We start from the raw sequence: 19827 nt of genomic DNA on the forward strand, positions 1-19827 counted from the left end.
TTCTCTCCCGTGTGAATGCGCTCATGTTGTTGGAGAAAACTCTGGTAAGTAAAATTCTCCCCATAATCTGAGCAGTGGTACATCTGGAAAGCAAAATTGTTATGCTTAAATATGAAAGAGCGCTTCCTTCTTTGCATGCGCTTCGGATCTCTGATACTCTGCATAACATCACTAAAGGTGAGTTCATTTGAAACTTACCACCTGAGCTGCTCGGTTAACAGGTTAGTGGAGATTCTCGAGATTCTGGAGTCATGAATCTCTGTATTTTTCTTCCAGTGTCCTGATTCTTTACACCTCTTATAATGAAATCAGAGTGCAGACGCCGCTCTTTAGGAAAATCTCCACTGCTATTACTGGCTCAAAGGTAAAGTTTAGTCATGTGTCTGATTTCTCTTTTAGTTTTTTAAACTCTGAGAACTTATTTATAATTAAGTAACCTTTACAACACTATATACAACAAGCAGAAGACTTCAGGTCAGGACTCACACTTTATGTGGTCTTCAGATTATTAATAAAGGAACTGATTTCATTGCATGTTTCTGTTGTAAATTCTGAAACAATTAGCAGATTATCAAACCAAAAGACAAGCCTGCTAACTGTTAGCTAGATAAATAAAGTTCATTAGATGGAATGGATAGACTAAAGGACATTAGATGGACACTTTCTCCACTTATTAGATTGGGTTGTGGACTCTTCAGGTTTTATTCAGAAGACTTTGTTTTTTTGGGGGTGGAACAGAAGATTTATGCACATGTTCAAAACTATTTTATAGTTTTGTAGAAATTCACAAAAATATAAATTATCACTCAAAAGTTTGGTGTCAGTGTTTTGTTTCAGAAACATCAATATGGTATAAAACTATTCTAGTGTTATAGATGTAGGTTTCTGAATAATAATCCACGACAGTGTTAGCTTTCTGACACTTTTGGGTAATATCCATATTTTCAGGTCTTTTCTCTTCATAATGATGAGCCAGAAAAGAGTGCTGCTTAATTGGTGCCATTAATTCCAGTTCATTTTACTTCCACAGACAAGAACAAAAGAATAATGTGTGAGCCAGCAGATTAAAAAAGCCAATTCTCTGTGGCCCCTCACACACTTACAGCCCTTACCCCCAGCCAAATTACAATATCATGTAGGGATGATATCATTATAAAGTTCCTCCAATTTATTCAAATTTACACAATGTCAAGCAAACGCTAATATTAGAGGAGCTTGCAGTTGTTTAAAATTACAGCAGATTTGGCCAAGATCCATCATGTGACGTCATCACAACGTGCATTCAGTCAAACCCCTCTTCGATTCATGTGTGCCGAACATGAGTAAAGCTAAAAGGTTTCATTTACCAACAAACATCCCTGCGAAAGACCATGCTACACAATTTCACCAATTATCCAGTTATCCACAAAAGAAGCACAAAAAACTCTGCAGGTTGCAAATTTTGAAAAAAGCCTCAGCAAAATCAAGCATTTTTGGCTGCAACAGTTACAAAAAAACTATTACTGCTCACAGTGTGGGAAGAGTTATTCTCGTCAGCATTATCTTCAACAACATGAGCGCATTCATACAGGACTGATGCCGTACATCTGCGGACAATGTGGACGGAGCTATATTCATTTAAGTTCAGTAAGGGCACACAAGTGCTCTAACATAAAGCCATCAGATCTTGACATGTGAGTTTGTCAAATTAAGATGTTTTTCACTTTCATTTTTTAATGGGAGGTAAAGTGACATTCTGGCATAAAACTATATTATAATATTTATCATGGAATTTAATATTCTGTTGCATGTGACGTTCTTTCTGGGTTTTAGCAGAATTCATGATTTTATGTTTTTGTTTTCCTGTTTTCCCCCCAACACTACGATGCCAAATATGGAATACACAGTGGGAATGCCCACTTTAATCAACCAATCCAGACCTCTGAGTGAGACACATGATCCTGACATCTCCCTCTAACACAACCAAAAGACAGAGGCATTGTATTATGCATAAAGCAACACTTTTCATTTTAATTGATTTTTAAATGCAAGCTAGAATTTGTTTTCTAAAATGTCGTGTTGTGCATACTATCGAACTGGACACATTTTCAAGCCAACAGAAGGTGGTTGTGTTTACAGGCAGTTTGAAGAGAATTCTGGTGCAAGTTGCTTTGTTTTTGCAGCACCCGTTTAACTACAGCGAACTACACTATATGGCCAAAAGTATGGGGATGCCTGACCACCACACCCATATATGTCTTTTGAACATCCTCTGATGGAACTGCGTCCAATCCATGATGCCTTGAGCACAGTGTTCCTGGTATAGTTTTTCAGATTTACTGCAACCCTGACCAGGAGAACACAGTTACACTGTAAGATCAATGAATGGATTTTTGCTGAAAATATGTTCCTTTAAGAAGTAAGATGATGTTTGTATGACCTGCTAGTCTTAGAATTTTTTAATACAGGATCACTATCACAATCGTGGTTATACAGTGACTGGAGCATTGAGAGAGCACATTACCAAGGGTCTGGGTTTGATGACATCTTCACGTTGATAAATCTCATGTTTAATATTGCATCAGATTTATACTTTTCTTATTAATCAACAAATTCTCCATAATGCAAAAAAATAAACAGGTTTTCTCATAATTATGTAATTTCCTTAGAAAATCTGAAATTTTACTTTTATACATCTTCAGATGTTTTGCTTTGACACTCACAGGTAAGCTCATCATATTAATCATCCTTCATGTTTCTCCAATTTGAATAAAGTTTACCTGTGGAATATTTTGAGTTGATTAGTCAAATTACATTACTACCACTTTACCCATTAATAGATCTGTAATGATGCTATTATACTGAATGCTGGGCAAAAGTCCACCAAAAGGATTCTAGTAGAACAGACTAAACATTTCAGATATCTCAGAATAAATCTGACACACTTCCTCACAGCATTGTCACATTCTTAGGTTTAATACAGACCAAAGGTTTTTAATGTTTTTTACTGGACTGATGTTCACATAATCTGTTTACTGTGCACTTTCAGTGTCTTTAGATCACCAAGAGGAATATCCATGTCTACACTAGTCTATTCTACAGAGTGGAAAGGCCTTGCTTATGTAGAGAGGACAGAAAAGAGAAGGGAATGTTATCATCTCTGACCATGACATGTTTGGTCACAAAGACCCACTGTACAAAAAAACACAAGGAATAAAACATTCTACAGACCCACTGTACAAAAAAACACGCAGGGAATAAAACATTCAGCATACCCAAGAGTCCTGTTCAGAAACCACTCTAAATAAAAACTTATGAAGAATGTCATATATGTATATAATGGTGGGTCTAAGTCATCAAACCTTATTTTGACAGGTGTATGTTAGGAGTAGGAGTTTTCCCACACCCAATATAGGTAAATGATTGGACCCCCCCCCCCCCCCCCCACACACACACACACACATACATGCGTCTATATACCCCCCGTGATTCCTGCCAAAAATCTCCCCCATACCCCCCTCCCCCTCACAAAAAGAGAGAGACACACAGAAAATATACTCTTCAGAATCATCAACCTTAATTGTTTGTCAGGTGTAGGCCAAACTATATGTCAATTATAGGACCGTTCCCACACACAAGTACAGTGCCCTCCACTAAAATTTGCACCCTTGGTAGATATGAGCAAAGAAGGCTGTGAAAAAAAGAGGTGGTTTTGGCACACATAGAGGTAGCCATGTGGAAATGTACCTCATGCCGATGGTTAAATATGGTAGTGGCTCTTTAATGTTTTGGGGCTGTTTTTCTGCCAGAGGACCTGGACATTTTGTTAGGATAAATGGAAACATGGACTCTATCAAATATCAACAGCCGAGTTGATAAAACTGACAGGTGCATAACCATCACCGTGCTAGCCATCATCCGTGTAGTGTCGTGAGAACTGTTGCATAGAAGTATTGATCAAGATCTGAAATACAGCTGCCCCGGCTGCGTGATTGATCACAGAGTCAATTCCAACACACGTGGTTGAAATACACGTTGGTTAGAGATGTTCATGAACAACGTGTGAGATTTTACTGAAAACTGGGATACTTTGTTCGCAATTAATTTTTATCTTTCATGTTTGCTGAACCCTTTGAATGCAAACATTCTCCTGTATTATGCATCTTAACCTGTGTAACCGATTTGTGTGTTTTAAAATTGTTCAGAAAGGAAAATGTTGGTCGCTAAAATCTTTGAATACTTTATTGAAAATTTTATGCATGTAAATGTAAACCTTGCTCACGTCTTGTTCTGAGATAAAGTTCTTGATCTATAACTGACTTTGATCATTCTTGTCTTTGTAAGGCTGGTGACAAGATGTCTGAACCTAGAGAGACCTGCTCTCTGAGGAAAAAGGACTCTCACAGGAATTAACACTCAATCTTTCTCCCACAGAATTAACATCGTCACCTGAGAGAACACATCATGCTGAGTGGAGACTGGAAGATCCTCACTACATTGTTTCCTTCTTCCTCTCTTCAAACCCTTCTCTTTCTCTGTATTGAGATCACCTTAAACACACAAGGTCTATATGCATTACATAACATGTTTTAATGTGAAGTTGTTGACTATACAGGTTTTCTGTATTATACAAAAGGTCTCAGTGCGTCTGGAAAATATGTTGTCATTCCCTCAACAGCAGCTCAAATAAAAATAATACATGCCGTTAAAGGCATTCCCTCCTAGGGTCCCTCACTCAAATTACCTCCTGTATGTAAATAAGGTACATCCTTCCACAGACATCAAAGTATAATCACAAACAACACCATTTGGTGGACCACAGAGCATCTGGGTATTTAGAGGAGAGCTGGCCAAAGATTCGGGGAATCTGTAGACAGATCTCCCACACGATCACTGTGTGTAGTTTTCTATACTCGGTATGCAAGTTCTGACTTTCTTATGTTGTATTATTATGTTTTGAATTTGATTGTAATGTAAGGTTGAATGTAATTATTCTTATTCTTATTGATTCTTATTATTATTGATAGTAGTATTGGATTTGGATGTATTCATACCTAGTTAAATAAATTCTTAGACTTGATTATATTCTGTGTCACAATTTCCCCTTCTCCGTTGTTGACAGTAGTGACATTTGGACACGTGTGTTTGTTTATTTATGTTTCTGTCATGTCTCCTCCCTGTTCTGTCATTGGCTGGGATTTTCACTTGTGTCTGAATCGCCCTCAGCTGTGAGCATTTATGACACTGATCATGTCCACATACTGTATATACCACGCGCCTCCCAGCACACAACGCGGAATATTGAGTTAGATAGTAGATTAGATTAGAATGGATTGTATTGTAGTTCATAGTCATAGTCCTTGTCATAGTTTAGATCCATGTTAGAGTCCTTGTTAGAGTTAATCATTAGATTTAGTTCACGCTGGGTTATCCGCTCCCAGTTCCCTGTCATAGTTCATGTTTCTCGTTTGGTTTATCGACCCTGTATCCTGTGACCACGACCTTGATTGCCTGACCTTTTGCCTGTTTTTGGATTATGTTTTGGATTTGTCTGCCTGTCTCTTTCTTAAATAAAACTGTTATCCTGCGCTTGCATCCGTCTGAAATTCCTCACGTCACGAAATGTGACATTCTGACTGAAATTATTGTCTCTAGTAGATTACGTTAAGTCCTTGTTACTGCAAATCTGTGACCAGGTTAGTACAGACTAAAATCCAGGTTTAGGTGGAGCATTGGGGCATGCCAACTGAGATTTTAGAGTCCAGGCTAACAACTTGGCATTAAGTAGCGGGTACTTAGAGTGTACAGGCTCGATATGAAATTCCCATTTAGGACAACATCAAGTTGATGGACCAAGTCTAAATAGGGTGAAGTCTGAACCTCTGATTATTGTAATATTTCTCTAGTTAATGTGTACATAGGGAATTATGGCATGATTATATACAGCTAATTTTACTTGGATATTATTGGTCTATATCTCTAGATTTTAGTGGTCATGACCTCTGACTAGAAATAATGTTACTGGGTGGCACCTGCACCTGTAGAAACCGTCCACGCACTGCTGTTATCAATGTGTACAATGTGTATAAATACTTCTGTTTTGAATGAATAAACCAGAAGTCTCTGTGAACATTCATATGTGTCAGTGTGCGTGTTCATTCGGACTCTCCAGGCCTGAACTCTGCAGTAAACCACACTTTCTAGCTCATAGCAGCACAGAACTAAAAGTTAATAGAAGTAATGGTAGAACAGGCTGAAAGGGCTTACGGAGGTCTGGAAGACATAATCTGAGATTTGGAGATTCCTGAGATACATGGAAATCTAACAATAACTAAATGTTACTATCTAAGGGGACTAAATAGAGATTTATTTAGGAAAGGGCAAGCATGGGGCAGTCGTCTAAATAGTATTAGTCAATGAACTCTGGCTAATGACCAAGACTGGCGAGTTTGTGACCGTGAGATCCGCGTACATGGCCGGTGTGAGACTCTGAGCGACATGGAATCCGAATTAACGAGCACAACTTAAAGTATAGAATAAACTAGAATTAATCAAATGTAAAAGATCAAAAATTTCAAAATATAAATGAATAAGAAACAAATACAACATAGAGGTTTTTACAATTATAGTCAGATTTAATTTAAGAGAGAGTCAAACAGAATTGGAATAACAAATTTAATAATATAAATGTATTCACATCGTTCGAAAAGAGAGAAGCACGTGGGAATCCTTCTACCACATCATTGGATTCCGTTGTTGGACCAGGGAGTGGACCCTTACATCTTGACACTCCAAAATGACTGAACGATTGATAAAGAATATATATTATACGCTGTCAGACCCTGGGTTGTATGATGGCATTGAGAGTTTGCAAAGAGCTTTTGTGGAAAAAATAGGTAAGAGAGTTAATGATGCTGAAATTAAAAAACATAATAAAAATCTGGTTAGCAGAGGATGTGTACAGTATGTACAAAATATTATCTACAAAATTTAATAGTAACAAGATTTTTTGTAATGACAACACAAAATTTACTGTTATACTATCTATACACACTGATAATGTGTATAGATATTTTATACAAATATGCCTGGGTATGTGTGTTATGAAACAAGACCACAACTGAGGTAACTATAGCTTTTGATTCCATTGTAAAGGACGGTAGAGTCCAACAAAAAATACAAACTGAACAATGGAAGGAATTTTTTAAAAACATTATCAAACTTTAAAGAAAAGTAACATAACATTGTTCACTTGGCTACAATTACAGGACAAAAAGCATCTGTGTGTGACAGGTCAGACTGGGAAAAAATTATGCCAGAAGCTGTCGGAAAGAAAAAAAAAAGGTGTTCTCTGTTCATAAATGGGATGTGGGGTTGGCACAGGGAGTGGAACATCATATCAGGCTAAGTGACCTCAGACCCTTCAGGGAGCGATCTGCTGACATTGATGATGTAAGAAGGCATCTAAAAGATCTCTTGGCTCATTATTAAAGAATCACAAAGCCATTTATTTATTTATTTATTTAACTTTGTTTATGGACTTTAATGCTGTGAATTCTTTATATTTCTGGATTTCTTGAGTTAATACTGGTGTCTGGAGAAAATTTCATGTGAATAACCTCATTGGAAATATATTTACTGAGAAAAAGTATATAAAATGTGTGTGCAGATATATATATATATATATATATATATATATATATATATATGGTTGGGTGTCGAACATATGTACAGCTAAAAGGTCTCATTTACCAACAAATATCACTGCAGTTGCAATTTCTCCAACTGACTAGTTTTCCGCAAAAAAGCACAAAAACTCTGCAAATTGCTGATTTTGAAAAAAGACGCAGCTAATGCAAGCATTTCTGGCCACAACAATTCACAAAAAAACAACAGCATGAAATCCTGTATGGACTGATTATACCTCATCACAGAATAGGGCATTCGGGCGTAAATCATTCAGTATCTCTAACAGGAAAAAAAGAAATAGGACAATGTGTGTATTACAGCTGAGCAGAGTGCTTCTTCACTGTACAGCATATGGAAATTAAAGTTGTCCATCCATCCATGTTCTACCGCTTAATCCTTTTCAGGGTCACGGGGGAACCTGGACCCTATCACAGGAAGCACTGGGCACAAGGCAGGATACACCCTGGACAGGGTGCCAGTAGGATTTAAACTTGAAAATTAACATTTTTAACCTCCTTTTAGTCGCCACGCTCCTGTCCAGTAGGTGGCGGTAATTCACCAAAACTGGTTTACCAACTGCCAATAAATCTCTAAAGAAGAAGAAGAAGAAGTAGTAGAAGAAGAAGAACATACGCTTGGATGTAGATCTTCATGTGAAAGTGTGTTTCCTTCTCCACACGGGCTTTGGATCTCTGATACTCTGCGTAACATCACTAAAGGTGAGTTCATCTGAAACTTACCACCTGAACTGCTCGGTTAACAGGTTAGTGGAGATTTTGGAGTCATGAATCTCTGTATTATTCTTCCAGTGTCCTGATTCTTTACACCTCTTATAATGAAATCAGAGTCCAGACGCCGCTCTTTAGGAAAATCTCCACAGACTCCTGCTGCTACTGGCTCAAAGGTAAAGTTTAGTCATGTGTCTGATTTCTCTTTTAGCTTTTCAACTCTGAGAACTTATTTATAATTAAGTAACCATTACAACACTACATACAACAAGCAGAAGACTTCAGGTCAGGACTCACACTTTATGTGGTCTTCAGATTATTAATAAAGGAACTGATTTCATTGCATTTTTCTGTTGTAAATTCTGAAACAATTAGCAGATTACTAACACACTTACATCCCTAACCCCCACCCAAATGACAATATCATGTAGGGATGATTACATCATTATACAGTTCCTCCAATGAAAGCAAATTAACTCAGTCAAGTAAATTCTGTAATATTCAGAGGAGCTTGAAATTCTTTCAAATTACAGCAGATTTTCCACAGATTTGCCCAAGATCCATCATGTGACATCATCACAACGTGCATTCAGCCAAACCCCTCTTCGTTTCGTGTGTGCCGAACATGAGTACAGCTAAAAGGTCTCATTTACCAACAAAAATCCCTGCGAAAGACTAAATAATTGGGGGCTCATCCTGTGCTTTCCCTTGTTTCGTCCTATTTCTCGTTTTGCCCAGTATCTTGTTTCGTCCCGTTTCTCTTTTGGCGCGTTTGTCTGGCGGTTTTGTCTTTGTGGTGGGGTGTGTGTGTGTACAGGTTATAAGATATGGCTACTAAATTTAACCTGGATCAGTTTACCATTTGTCCCACGTTAGAGCAGTTTGAGCGATGCCGTAAGGATGATCTGTTGCTCCTTGCGGACTTTTACAGCGTATCGGTTACACGGAGCGCTACTAAGCAAGACCTCAAAAAGCTGCTGTATGAGGAGCTTGTAAAACAGCGAATCATGCTTGAGCCTACCGAGGCGGGTGATGCATCACCGGTCACTGCTTCCAAGGATCTGGCTGCAGCGGAGGCTGGGGCCAAGCCCGAGGAATCGACGCGCATAGATCCCGTGGTAGTAGACTCTCCATTAGAGGAACCCATGCTCGCGCTGCAACTAAAGAAACTTGACCTTAAGTCGTCAGCAGTACCAAGCTCAGCTACTACAGTTCCAAACACTGGAGCTGGAAACCAAGAAGGAGATAAAGTGGAAGGAGCTGGAGTTAGAGTTGGCGCTGCGAAATAGGCCAGCTCCCGGTTCACCTGCATCTCTTGCACCTGCGCTTCCTGTACCTGTTCATCAGTCATCGCCTGTGCTAGAGCTTGCGCATCGTGGCACCTCGTTTGTAAGTCCTGCTGGTTTTGATGTTAGTAAACACATTGTGTTAGTTCCTATGTTTAGGGAAAGCGAGGTGGACACCTATTTCCCTGTGTTTGAGTGCGTTGCTGCCACTTTGCAGTGGCCTAGAATTATTTGGTCTTTATTGCTACAATGCAAATTGTAGGAAAAGTTCAAGAAGTATGTTCTGCTCTACCGTTGGAACAAAGCTTGGAGTATGAGACAGTTAAATAGGCTGTGTTACGGGCTTATGAACTTGTCCCTTAATCTTATCGGCAGAAATATCGAAAGCATGCCAAAACCGCCAGCCAAACATATGTTGAGTTCGCGCGTGAAAAGTCTGTGTTATTTGATAAGTGGTGCGCCGCAAATAAGGTCGTTACTTTTGATCAGTTAAAAGAATTGATCCTGCTTGAAGAATTTAAGACTTGTATTTCTGAAAAAATTGTGGTTTATTTGAATGAGCAAAAAGTCTCTTCACTCGGTAATGCTGCTGTTTTGGCTGATGAGTTTGTGCTCACGCACAAAACTGTATTTTCCTCTCCTCGTCGGGATATTTCTGATTGCAGCTACAGCTCGAAAGCTCCTGTGAGCGCACCTAAAAGTGCTAGTGAGTCTCGTGAATGTTTTTACTGTCGCGAATCTGGTCACCTCTTTGTTGCTTGTCCCATTTTAATGCACAAAAACCGACAGAAAGCACAAAACAGTCCTAAGAGTGTGGGGTTAGTGCATGTACAAAGACAACACTGTGACAGTTTGCATTCACTTTCTTCAGTTGATACTGCATTTGAACCTTTTATTCTGGATGGCATAGTTTCACTCTCTGATACCGATTCGGACCGTAATTCTGAGAGATACCGGAGCCACCCAGTCCTTTATGTTGGAAGGTGTCTTTTCTTTGTCTGAACACTCTAGCTGTGGTGCAGATGTTCTAGTTCAGGGTATTGAGCTTGGTGTAGTGAAGGCCTAATTGCATGTGGTTTATCTTCGTTCTGAGGTTGTGTCTGGCTTCGTTAAGGTTGCAGTTCGACCTCAGTTGCCAGTTAAGGGAGTTTCGTTTATTTTGGGCAATGATTTAGCCGGTGGAAAAGTTTTCCATTTGCCTGTTGTAACAGATGCTCCCATGTTGCATGAGAGCGATGAGCTTCTACGTGAGTTTCCCTCTGTCTTCAGTTCCTGTGTCGTGGCATGCGCCCAAGCTCGTAGAATGAAAGGTGCTGTCAGTATTTCAGACTCTTTTGTCTTGTGATGATCCCTTGTTTTGTAAACCAAGATTTTTGCTGTAGTCCTGGAGTTCTTCCCGAATCTAAGGCTTCTTCAGTATTGGAAGAGGAATGTGGTAAATGGGGTGTTGGGCGAGAACAGCTGGTGGCTGTCCAGAAAACAGATATTTCACTCTCTCACTGTATGGCTGCTGCTGTAGATAAGGCACAGTTACCTCAATGTTCTACAGCATATTTCTTTGATGGGGATGTATTAATGTGTAAGTGGACACCCCCGAACTCTGAGCAGGATTGGAGGTCAGTTTTTCAAGTTGTGCTTCCAAAACCATACCGAAACCAGGTGTTGAGTATTGCCCATGACCATGATCTCGCTGGTCATCTTGGTGTGAGGAAGACATATGACCGTGTGTTAAGGCATTTTTTTTTTGGCCTGCTATGAGGTCAGAGTTTCCCAGGTAATGCCGCTTCTGTCATGGGTGTCAGGTTGCAGGGAAACCAAATTAGGTCGTTCCCCCTGCTCCACTTTGAACTATACCTGTTATGGGAGAGCCGTTTGAAAGCATTTTAATAGATTGCTTGGGTCCCCTTCCTCGAACCAAATCTGGTAATTCATACCTACTAACTTTGATGTGTGTTGCTATTAGGTACCCTGAAGCTGTACCCTTGCGTAGCATAAAGTGCCGTGCTGTCATCAGAGGTCTTGTCAAATTTTGTATCACTTTTGGTTTACCAAAATAACATCCAGCCAGACCAGGGTTAAAATTTTATGTATGCTCTGTTCAGGAAGGTTATGACACAACTGAACGTGCGTCATCAGGTTTCTAGTGCTTATCATCCAGAGTCCCAGGGTGCATTAGAACGCTTTCACCAGACATTGAAGTCTATGCTTAGGACCTACTGTTTAGGTTTAAGATTGGGATGAAGGGATTTCCCTGTTATTATTTGCTATCTGTGATGTTGTACAAGAGTTTCAGTCCTGCAGAGTTAGTATTTGGGCACTCTGTTCGTGGACCTTTTAAAGGTTTTATAGGAAGAGTTCCTGTCTCCAAGTCCGGTGAAACCCCCAACTAGGAATGCTAGGAACATCTGATTATGTATGTTCCTTTCCTGAGCGCCTACATACTGCTTTTGAGTTAGCCAAAAGTTCTCTGGCATCCTCTCAGGCCTGTATGAAGGCTAGTTTTGATAAAAAGGCTGTTGTGTGTACATTCCAAGGTTTTGGTTTTACTGCCATTACCTGGCTCTGCTCTCCAGGCTAGGTTCCCAGGTCCTTATGTTATTGAGTCTAAGTTGAGTGATACAAACTATGTTGTGAAAACCCCTGACCGGAAACGAAAGTCTCGTGTGTGCCATGTGAATATACTCAAGCCTTATATCTCCCGTGCTACCATGGATGTTGGCTCTTCAGTTCCTGTTGTCACGTCAGTAGCTGCTGCCTCTTTGAGCGTGCCGCTGTCTGATTATTCTCCAGAGGTGGATGGTCTCAGTTTAGGTCGGGCTTGTTTTCCCTGTGCTCAGTTACCAAACTCTGAATGGCTGGCAAATATCCAATCTAAACTTGCATGCTTGTCAGAGCCAGCCCAGGGTGATTTAATAAGTCTTTTAAAGAAATATCCATCACTTTTTTCTGATACCCCTTCTCGTACTACTGTCCTCCGACATGACATTGATGTTAATAATAATGCTCCAGTTAAACAAAATGCTCATAGGGTTAATCCCACTAAACGTGCCATTATGATAGAAGAAACAAACTACTTGCTTGAGAATGGTCTTGCTGTGCCTAGCTGTAGTCCCTGGTGCTCACCCTGCCTACTAGTTCCAAAGCCTGACAAAAGCTATAGGTTCTACACAGATTATAGAAAAGTCAATGCTTTAGTTAAAGCAGACTCATTTCCCCTCCCAAGAATGGAAGATTGTGTTGACCGAATTGGAAATGCAAAGTTTTCACAAAACTGGACCTTCTGGGTTACTGGCAGGTTCCACTCACCCCACGTGCATCTGAGATTTCTGCTTTCGCTACACCAGACAGGTTTCTCCAATATACGGTCATGGCTTTTGGTCTGAAAAATGCTTCAGCTACATTTCAGCGGCTAATGGCACAGGTGTTGGGAGATGTAGAGAACTGTGAAGCCGACCTCAATGATGTGGTCTTTTTTACACACACCTGGGATAGTCATATTTGTGTGTTAGTCCGTGTGTTTGGTCGTCTCCAGACAGCTTCTTTTACTCTGAACCTCACAAAATGTGGTCATGCCACCGTAACCTACCTCAGTAAACAGGTTGGACATGGTACTGTTCGCCAACTGGATGCTAAAGTTAAGTCCATTGCCACTTTTCCTGCGCCTACGACAAAAAGAGAACTTCAACGCTTTCTTGGGATGGCTGGGAACTATAGGGGTTTTTGTACGAATTTTTCAGATGTTGTGTTGCCTCTCACAAATCTCCTCCGTAACTCAGTTTCTTTTGTGTGGTCTTCTAGCTGTAAGGCTGCTTTTGAGGCTGTTAAGATGTTATGTAGTGCACCTGTTCTTTCTGCTCCGTCTTTTGTGAAGCCCTTCAAACTTGAAGTAGATGCCAGTGGTATGGGTGCCGTTGCTGTCTTGATTCAGGAAGATGCTCAGGGCATAGATCACCCGGTTAGCTTCTTTTCTCACAAGTTTAACAGTCATAAGTTGAACTACAGCACTATTGAGATGGAGGCCCTTGCCCTTTTACTTGTGCTCCAACATTTTGAAGTTTATATTGGTTCTCGCTCTGACCCTGTTACTGTTTTTACAGACCACAACCCCCTAGTGTTTTTACATCGTATGTCAAACAGCAACCAGCGGCTCATGCGGTGGTCCTTGATTGTGCAAGGTTTTAACATAAACATTCAGCATAAGAAAGGGTCTGAAAATGTTGTGGCTGACTCACTATCTTGGTGTTATTTTAATTACAGTTGTGAACCTGACGTTCACTCTTAAGGGAGGAGGTGTTACGTTATCCAATGTATTTCTGTTTGCTCTATGTACTATTTGTGTGTCTATGTCGGTGGTGGCATGGGTTTCTTTTGTCTCCGCCACCTTCTCTAGGCCCCACCTACTGCATGTGACACGTTTCGGCTTGCTAGTGGATGATCACGTCTTGTCCATGCCTGCTCTGGCCTTGTGCGACAGGATTGGTTGCCTGCACGTTTCCGGAAGTGTACTTAAGCCTCATCAGTCTCCACCCCAGGGCAGATCATTGCCATTTGCTTTGTGTATAGAGAGAAGTGCTTCTTGCCTGTGTATGACTATTTCACCTGTGTATGACCTTATGCCTGATTTGACTTAGTTTATGCTCTGCCCCGTTACGATTCGTGTGATACACTTGTGTGTGTATATGTATATATTATTTTGTTAATTAACACACTAATAGTCACCTCTGTAAATAGTGCTCCGATAAGAGTGGTTTGTAGGAAGTCACTGCCATTTGTGTTGATTCTTCTTTTCTCCTGGTTTTGGGTTAGCTAGGGAGTGAGAGAAGATGGTGTATTTCTCTCTTCTTTTCTTGTAGTTTAGTTAGTCTTCTTATGGTAAGGTTAGAGGGTATTTTTGTTTATTATTTTGGCCTAGCCGGCTTCTGAAGAGTGAAACCACTGTGTATATAAGACGTGCTCCGTCTGGAGAATAAAACCAAAGCAGATGCAATATTGGTCTCGCGAACCCTTTTCTTTTTCTATTTTATTGTATATTGCGGCCCGACCTAGACCGGGTCGTAACACCGCAAAAGAAGCACAAAAAACTCTGCAGGTTGCAAATTTTGAAAAAAGCCTCAGCAAAATCAAGCATTTTTGGCTGCAACAGTTACAAAAAAACTCAGAGAAATCCTGTAGACTGATTTATATTTCAGAAGCCTAGTGAGCACCATACAAGTCCCCAAAGATGCAGCTTTACTGAAATTTTAAGAAACATGCATGTGGCATGAGCTATAACTTCACACCTGAATGACAGTAAGATTTTTTTTTTAACAGGGAATGTGTGTTGATGACAATAACACTGTAATCCATTGTATTTGGAAAGACAGAAAATTCCATAGTCCATAGTTGATTTTCACATAGAAAGATCTACATGAACTATTTCTGTCTTGTTCATCTTGGCTCTCAAAATCGATCAGTCACAATGGTTTTGGCATGAGTAAAATTGTGCTGCAATCAATGGAATTACATTACAAATCTAAAATTACAAAGCTGTTACAGTCGTTAAAGGTGGGTGATTGGGTGGTGAAGCCGTATTACAGTATTGTAGGAGACGTTTCCAAAAACAATTCCATAAACACATGGGGACAAAATCTAAAATTATTTAAGCATCTTGAATAATTTTATTGTGTTTTCCAGATGTACCACTGCTCAGATTGTGGGAAGAGTTTTACTAAAAGTCATCATCTCAAGGATCACAAGCGGATCCACACAGGAGAGAAGCCATATCACTGCTCACAATGTGGGAAGAGTTTTACCCGTCAGATAACTCTCCAACAGCATCAGCGCATTCACACAGGAGAGAGGCCATATCACTGCTCGCAGTGTGAGAAAAGTTTTACTTTCCAAAGTGCTCTCCGACAACATGAGCGCATTCACACAGAAGAGAAGCCATATCACTGCTCCTATTGTGGGAAGAGTTTTACTTGCAGGAGTCACCTTCAGCGACATGAGCGCATCCACACAGGACAGAAGCCGTATCACTGTGAACAGTGTGCAAAGAGTTTTACACGTCAGTGTACTCTCCAACAACATGAGCGCATCCACACAGGACAGAAGCCATATCACTGTGGACAGTGCGGGAAGAATTTTACTCATCAAAGTACTCTCCAACAACACGAGCGCATTCACACAGGAGAGAAGCCGTATCACTGCTCACAGTGTGGGAAGAGTTTTACTTACCAGAGTGCTCTCCGACAACACAACCGTATTCACACGGGAGAGAAGCCGTATCATTGTGGACAGTGTGAGAAGAGTTTTACTCATCAGAGTACTCGCCAAAAACACGAGTGCCTTCACACGGGAGAAAAAACCTATCACTGCTCACAGTGTGGAAAGAGTTTTACTCGTCAGAGTATTCTCAGACAACATAACCGCATTCACACAGGAGATAAGACGTATCACTGCTCGCAGTGTGGGAAGAGTTTTACTTGCCAGAGTTCTCTCCAACGACACGAGCGCATTCACACAGGAGAGAAGCCGTATTACTGCTTGCAGTGTGGAAAAGGTTTTCGTGACCAGAGTGCCCTGTACAGTCACCAGCAGTGTCATACAGGACAGAAGCCGTACCTCTGCGAACAATGTGGACGGAGCTATACTCATTCAAGGTCATTAAGGACACACAAGTGCTCTAACATAAAGCCATCAACTCTTGACATGTGAATTTGTCAAATTAAGATGCATGTTTTTCACTTTCATTTTTACAGGAGGATAAAGTGACATCCTGGCATAAAACTATATTATAATATTTATCACGGAATTTAATATTCTGTTGCATGGGACTTTCTCTCTGGGTTTTAGCAGAATTCATGATTTTATGTTGTTTTCCTGTTTCCCCCCAAACATTATGATACCAAGCATTGAATACACACCTTTAACCAGTGGGAATGCCCACTTTAATCAACCAATCCAGACCTCTGAGTGAGACACATGACTCTGACATCTCCCTCTAAAAAAAAAAAGCAAGCACAACCAAAACACAGAGGCACTGTATTATACCTATAGCAACACTTTTTATTTTAATTGATTTTTAAATGCAAGCTAATTTGTTTGTCTAAAATGTCATGTTGTGCATACTATCGAACTGGACACATTTTCAAGCCAACAGAAAATGGTTGTGTTTACAGGCAGTTTGAATAAGTAATTCTGGTCCAAGTTTCTCCGTCTTTGCAGTGTCCATTAAGTACAGCTAACTACACTATATGGCCAAAGGTATGGGGATGCCTGACCACCACACCCATATATGCCTTTTGAGCATCCTCTGATGGAACTGTGTCCAATCCATGGTCCTTTGAGCCCAGTGTTCCTGATGATATAGTTTTCAGATTTACTGCAACCCTGACCAGGATAACACAGTTATGCAGTAAGATCAATGAATGGATTTTTGTTCCTTTAAGAAGTAAGATGATGTTTGTATGACCTGCAAGTCTTAGAATTATATGCAGGATCACTATCACAATCGTGGATATACAGTGAATGGAGCATTGAGAGAGCACAATATCAGCGGTTTGGGTTTGATGACCCCTTCACTTTGGTAAATCACATGTTTAATGCACCAAGTTTATACTTTCCTTATTAATAACAAAAAATTCTCTGTAAACAGGTTTTCTCAACAGGTTTTAAAAACATGAAATATTACATGTATAAATCCTCAGATGTTTTATTTTGACACTCACAGGTAAGCTCATGCATATTAATCATCCTTCATGTTTCTCCAATTTGAATAAAGTTTACCTGTGGGATATTTTATGAGTTTATTACTCAAATTACATTACTAACCCTATTCCTCAATAGCTCTGTAATGATGCTATTAGATGGTGGGCAAAAGTCCACCAAAGGTACTCGTGTTACAGGGTAATATTTCAGATATCTCAGAATAAATCTGACACCTCCTCATAGCATTGTCATGTTCTTGGGTGTAATTCAGACCAAAGGATTCTAAAAGTATTATGGAGTATATGGAGACAGAGGTAAACCACTGCAAAACACTGATTCTGTGTTAAAGAATGTTAAAAATAATACGTACAAATGGTCTGAATCTAACTGTACTATCATCAAGCTAGCAGGTGGTGCGTGAGGCACATTTCACCTACACAGAGAAATAAGGGCGTTGTTTCTATAGCCAAAGGTATATTTGCCATGAAAGTACCCTATAAGGTACAGTAAATGGTCCTTAAGGTGATAACTGTGGACCGGTATTTAATTTTAAAGGTATAAAATCATTTCTGATAGCAAGGGGTATTAATAATTTTTTTAGCTTAAATCTTTGCATATATAAATGCATACATTGTGGCTTAAAATCATCAAAGACAAACATATGAAAAATGTATATTATATAATTATTTAACAAGCTTAAGGTACAGGTAAATGATTCAGCAAATAGCAAGAGGCTGTCACTCTCATGTCATTAGTTTGAAAGACCAGCAGGTGTCTGTGTTCCCGGACATGAAATGATCAACACCCGACAGGGAAACAGCGAAAATGTCGGTTATTTGTCCTTTGTCGAGTTTGTCCACGGATGACTTAATTAAGAAAATAATGAAGGTGGAATACAGATTAACGAAGAAGAGGCAAAGAAATTCAGGGGTAAGTAACCGTATGTTGATGTTTATGTTCGTGCTATAACTAACGTTTACAAGCATAACTCAAATTACTGTAAGTTAGCTTTCTAAATTAAGCGTGGTATGACTTGTTGTTAGTTAAGTTACACACAATTAAGTAAATGTTACTGCAGCAGAGTGAAATGCTTCCATTTTATTTTATTTGAAATATTATTCATTCTTTGCATTCCTCCACTGCGACTTTCAGTAGATATTTACAGTATTTTATGCATTGGCGCTCAATTCTGGAGCCCTTGCAAATTTAGGCAGTGCAACCCGTGTATTTTCCCCCGCACATTTCTGCTGTAGTATGCCCTAGTGGTAAGTCCTCTTGAAGGTGGCACTGTTGATGTAACTTATTTAAAATGTTTAAAACTTGATTTAGTCAGTTGCAACATTCACGTTTCTTTAAAAGTTGGCCATGTGTGATGTAACAGGTTTGTGTTTTATAATCTCATTCTCTGATGATAACATTAAATGAATGTCTATCCCGGGTTTGTTCTCAATGTTGCCATAGTTGCTCGCTATCAATTCTGTAGCACAAGTTTTTGCTTTTTATGTATCGCAGATTTGTCTAGCTAACTATTTTGGTGTTTTAGCTTCAGATTCCAGATGAGACACCTGCGCTCATAGAGTTACGCTAAACTCTGCCATCTTCAGGCCATTCTCCTCTACTCGTCCATACATTTGTCTAATAGTGCGTGCATGTGTGTTTTACAGTTATTGGTCTATGACTGTGTTGTAATTTTGCATGTGCTGAATCTCAGGAAATGACGTAGATAGAGAACGGTGGACTGTTTCTAACTATTTTCCTCATAACATTCGTTCCCAAAATGTGGATAAGCTTGTCCCCCTCAAAAAAATAAAAAAATAAAAATCCTCCAAGAATGCTGTTACACATTTTGTCCTGAAGATGGCAGCAAAGGCTCTGTAAATGCCGTCGGAGTTAGCTATTGTATTATTTAAATTTCTAGCTACTCTCTTTATGAGTTAATAAACTGTAACAGTGTCAGTAAACTAACGGGTCATTTTAAATGTTGCAGGTGAAATTCACATTTTGTCATCATTACATAATTTTTTTTATGTTTTTATCCTTCTCACTGTAGGTCTGTGATACTATACTGGGACACACAATGGAACGGTTCTCCTTCACAAACCACCTTGTTAGTTCCCCCATACTGCAAAGGAACAGGTTTGAACAGTAATGGATGGTGTATCCTGAAGATGCACTTAGCAACACTTTGAATATAAAAATTTATTTTATAGCATTTATGCATTATTTTTATGGATGCACAAAAAAAGCACCCAATTAAACTACAGTCCTACATTAATAATAATAATAACTCCCTTTCACTGCACCTTGTGGTTTCTGTTACTTGCTGCCTTTAGGAATATTGTTTTACTTGTGTTTATTTTTGATCATAATGTTTTAATTAGACATTACAGATCTTACTCACGCTTGCACTCTATCAGCACATCTACACCGCGCGTGATCAGCAACGTGACCTCGTT

The 19827-nt window shown here is 39.6% G+C and overlaps 1 protein-coding gene across 1 annotated transcript; it reads left to right on the top strand.

The window, feature by feature from the left end:
• The first annotated feature begins 8278 nt into the window (after nucleotides 1-8278).
• Nucleotides 8279-17611, top strand: LOC108273020 (zinc finger protein 135). The gene is made up of 3 exons (XM_053683961.1): nucleotides 8279-8387; nucleotides 8514-8572; nucleotides 15356-17611. The coding sequence occupies exon 3, from the start codon at nucleotides 15356-15358 to the stop codon at nucleotides 16376-16378; it is 1023 nt and encodes a 340-aa protein (XP_053539936.1). The 5' UTR covers nucleotides 8279-8387; nucleotides 8514-8572; the 3' UTR covers nucleotides 16379-17611.
• Nucleotides 17612-19827: the final 2216 nt, after the last annotated feature.

Source organism: Ictalurus punctatus, chromosome 12 (genome assembly GCF_001660625.3).
Source record: "Ictalurus punctatus breed USDA103 chromosome 12, Coco_2.0, whole genome shotgun sequence".
Lineage (NCBI taxonomy): Eukaryota > Metazoa > Chordata > Actinopteri > Siluriformes > Ictaluridae > Ictalurus > Ictalurus punctatus.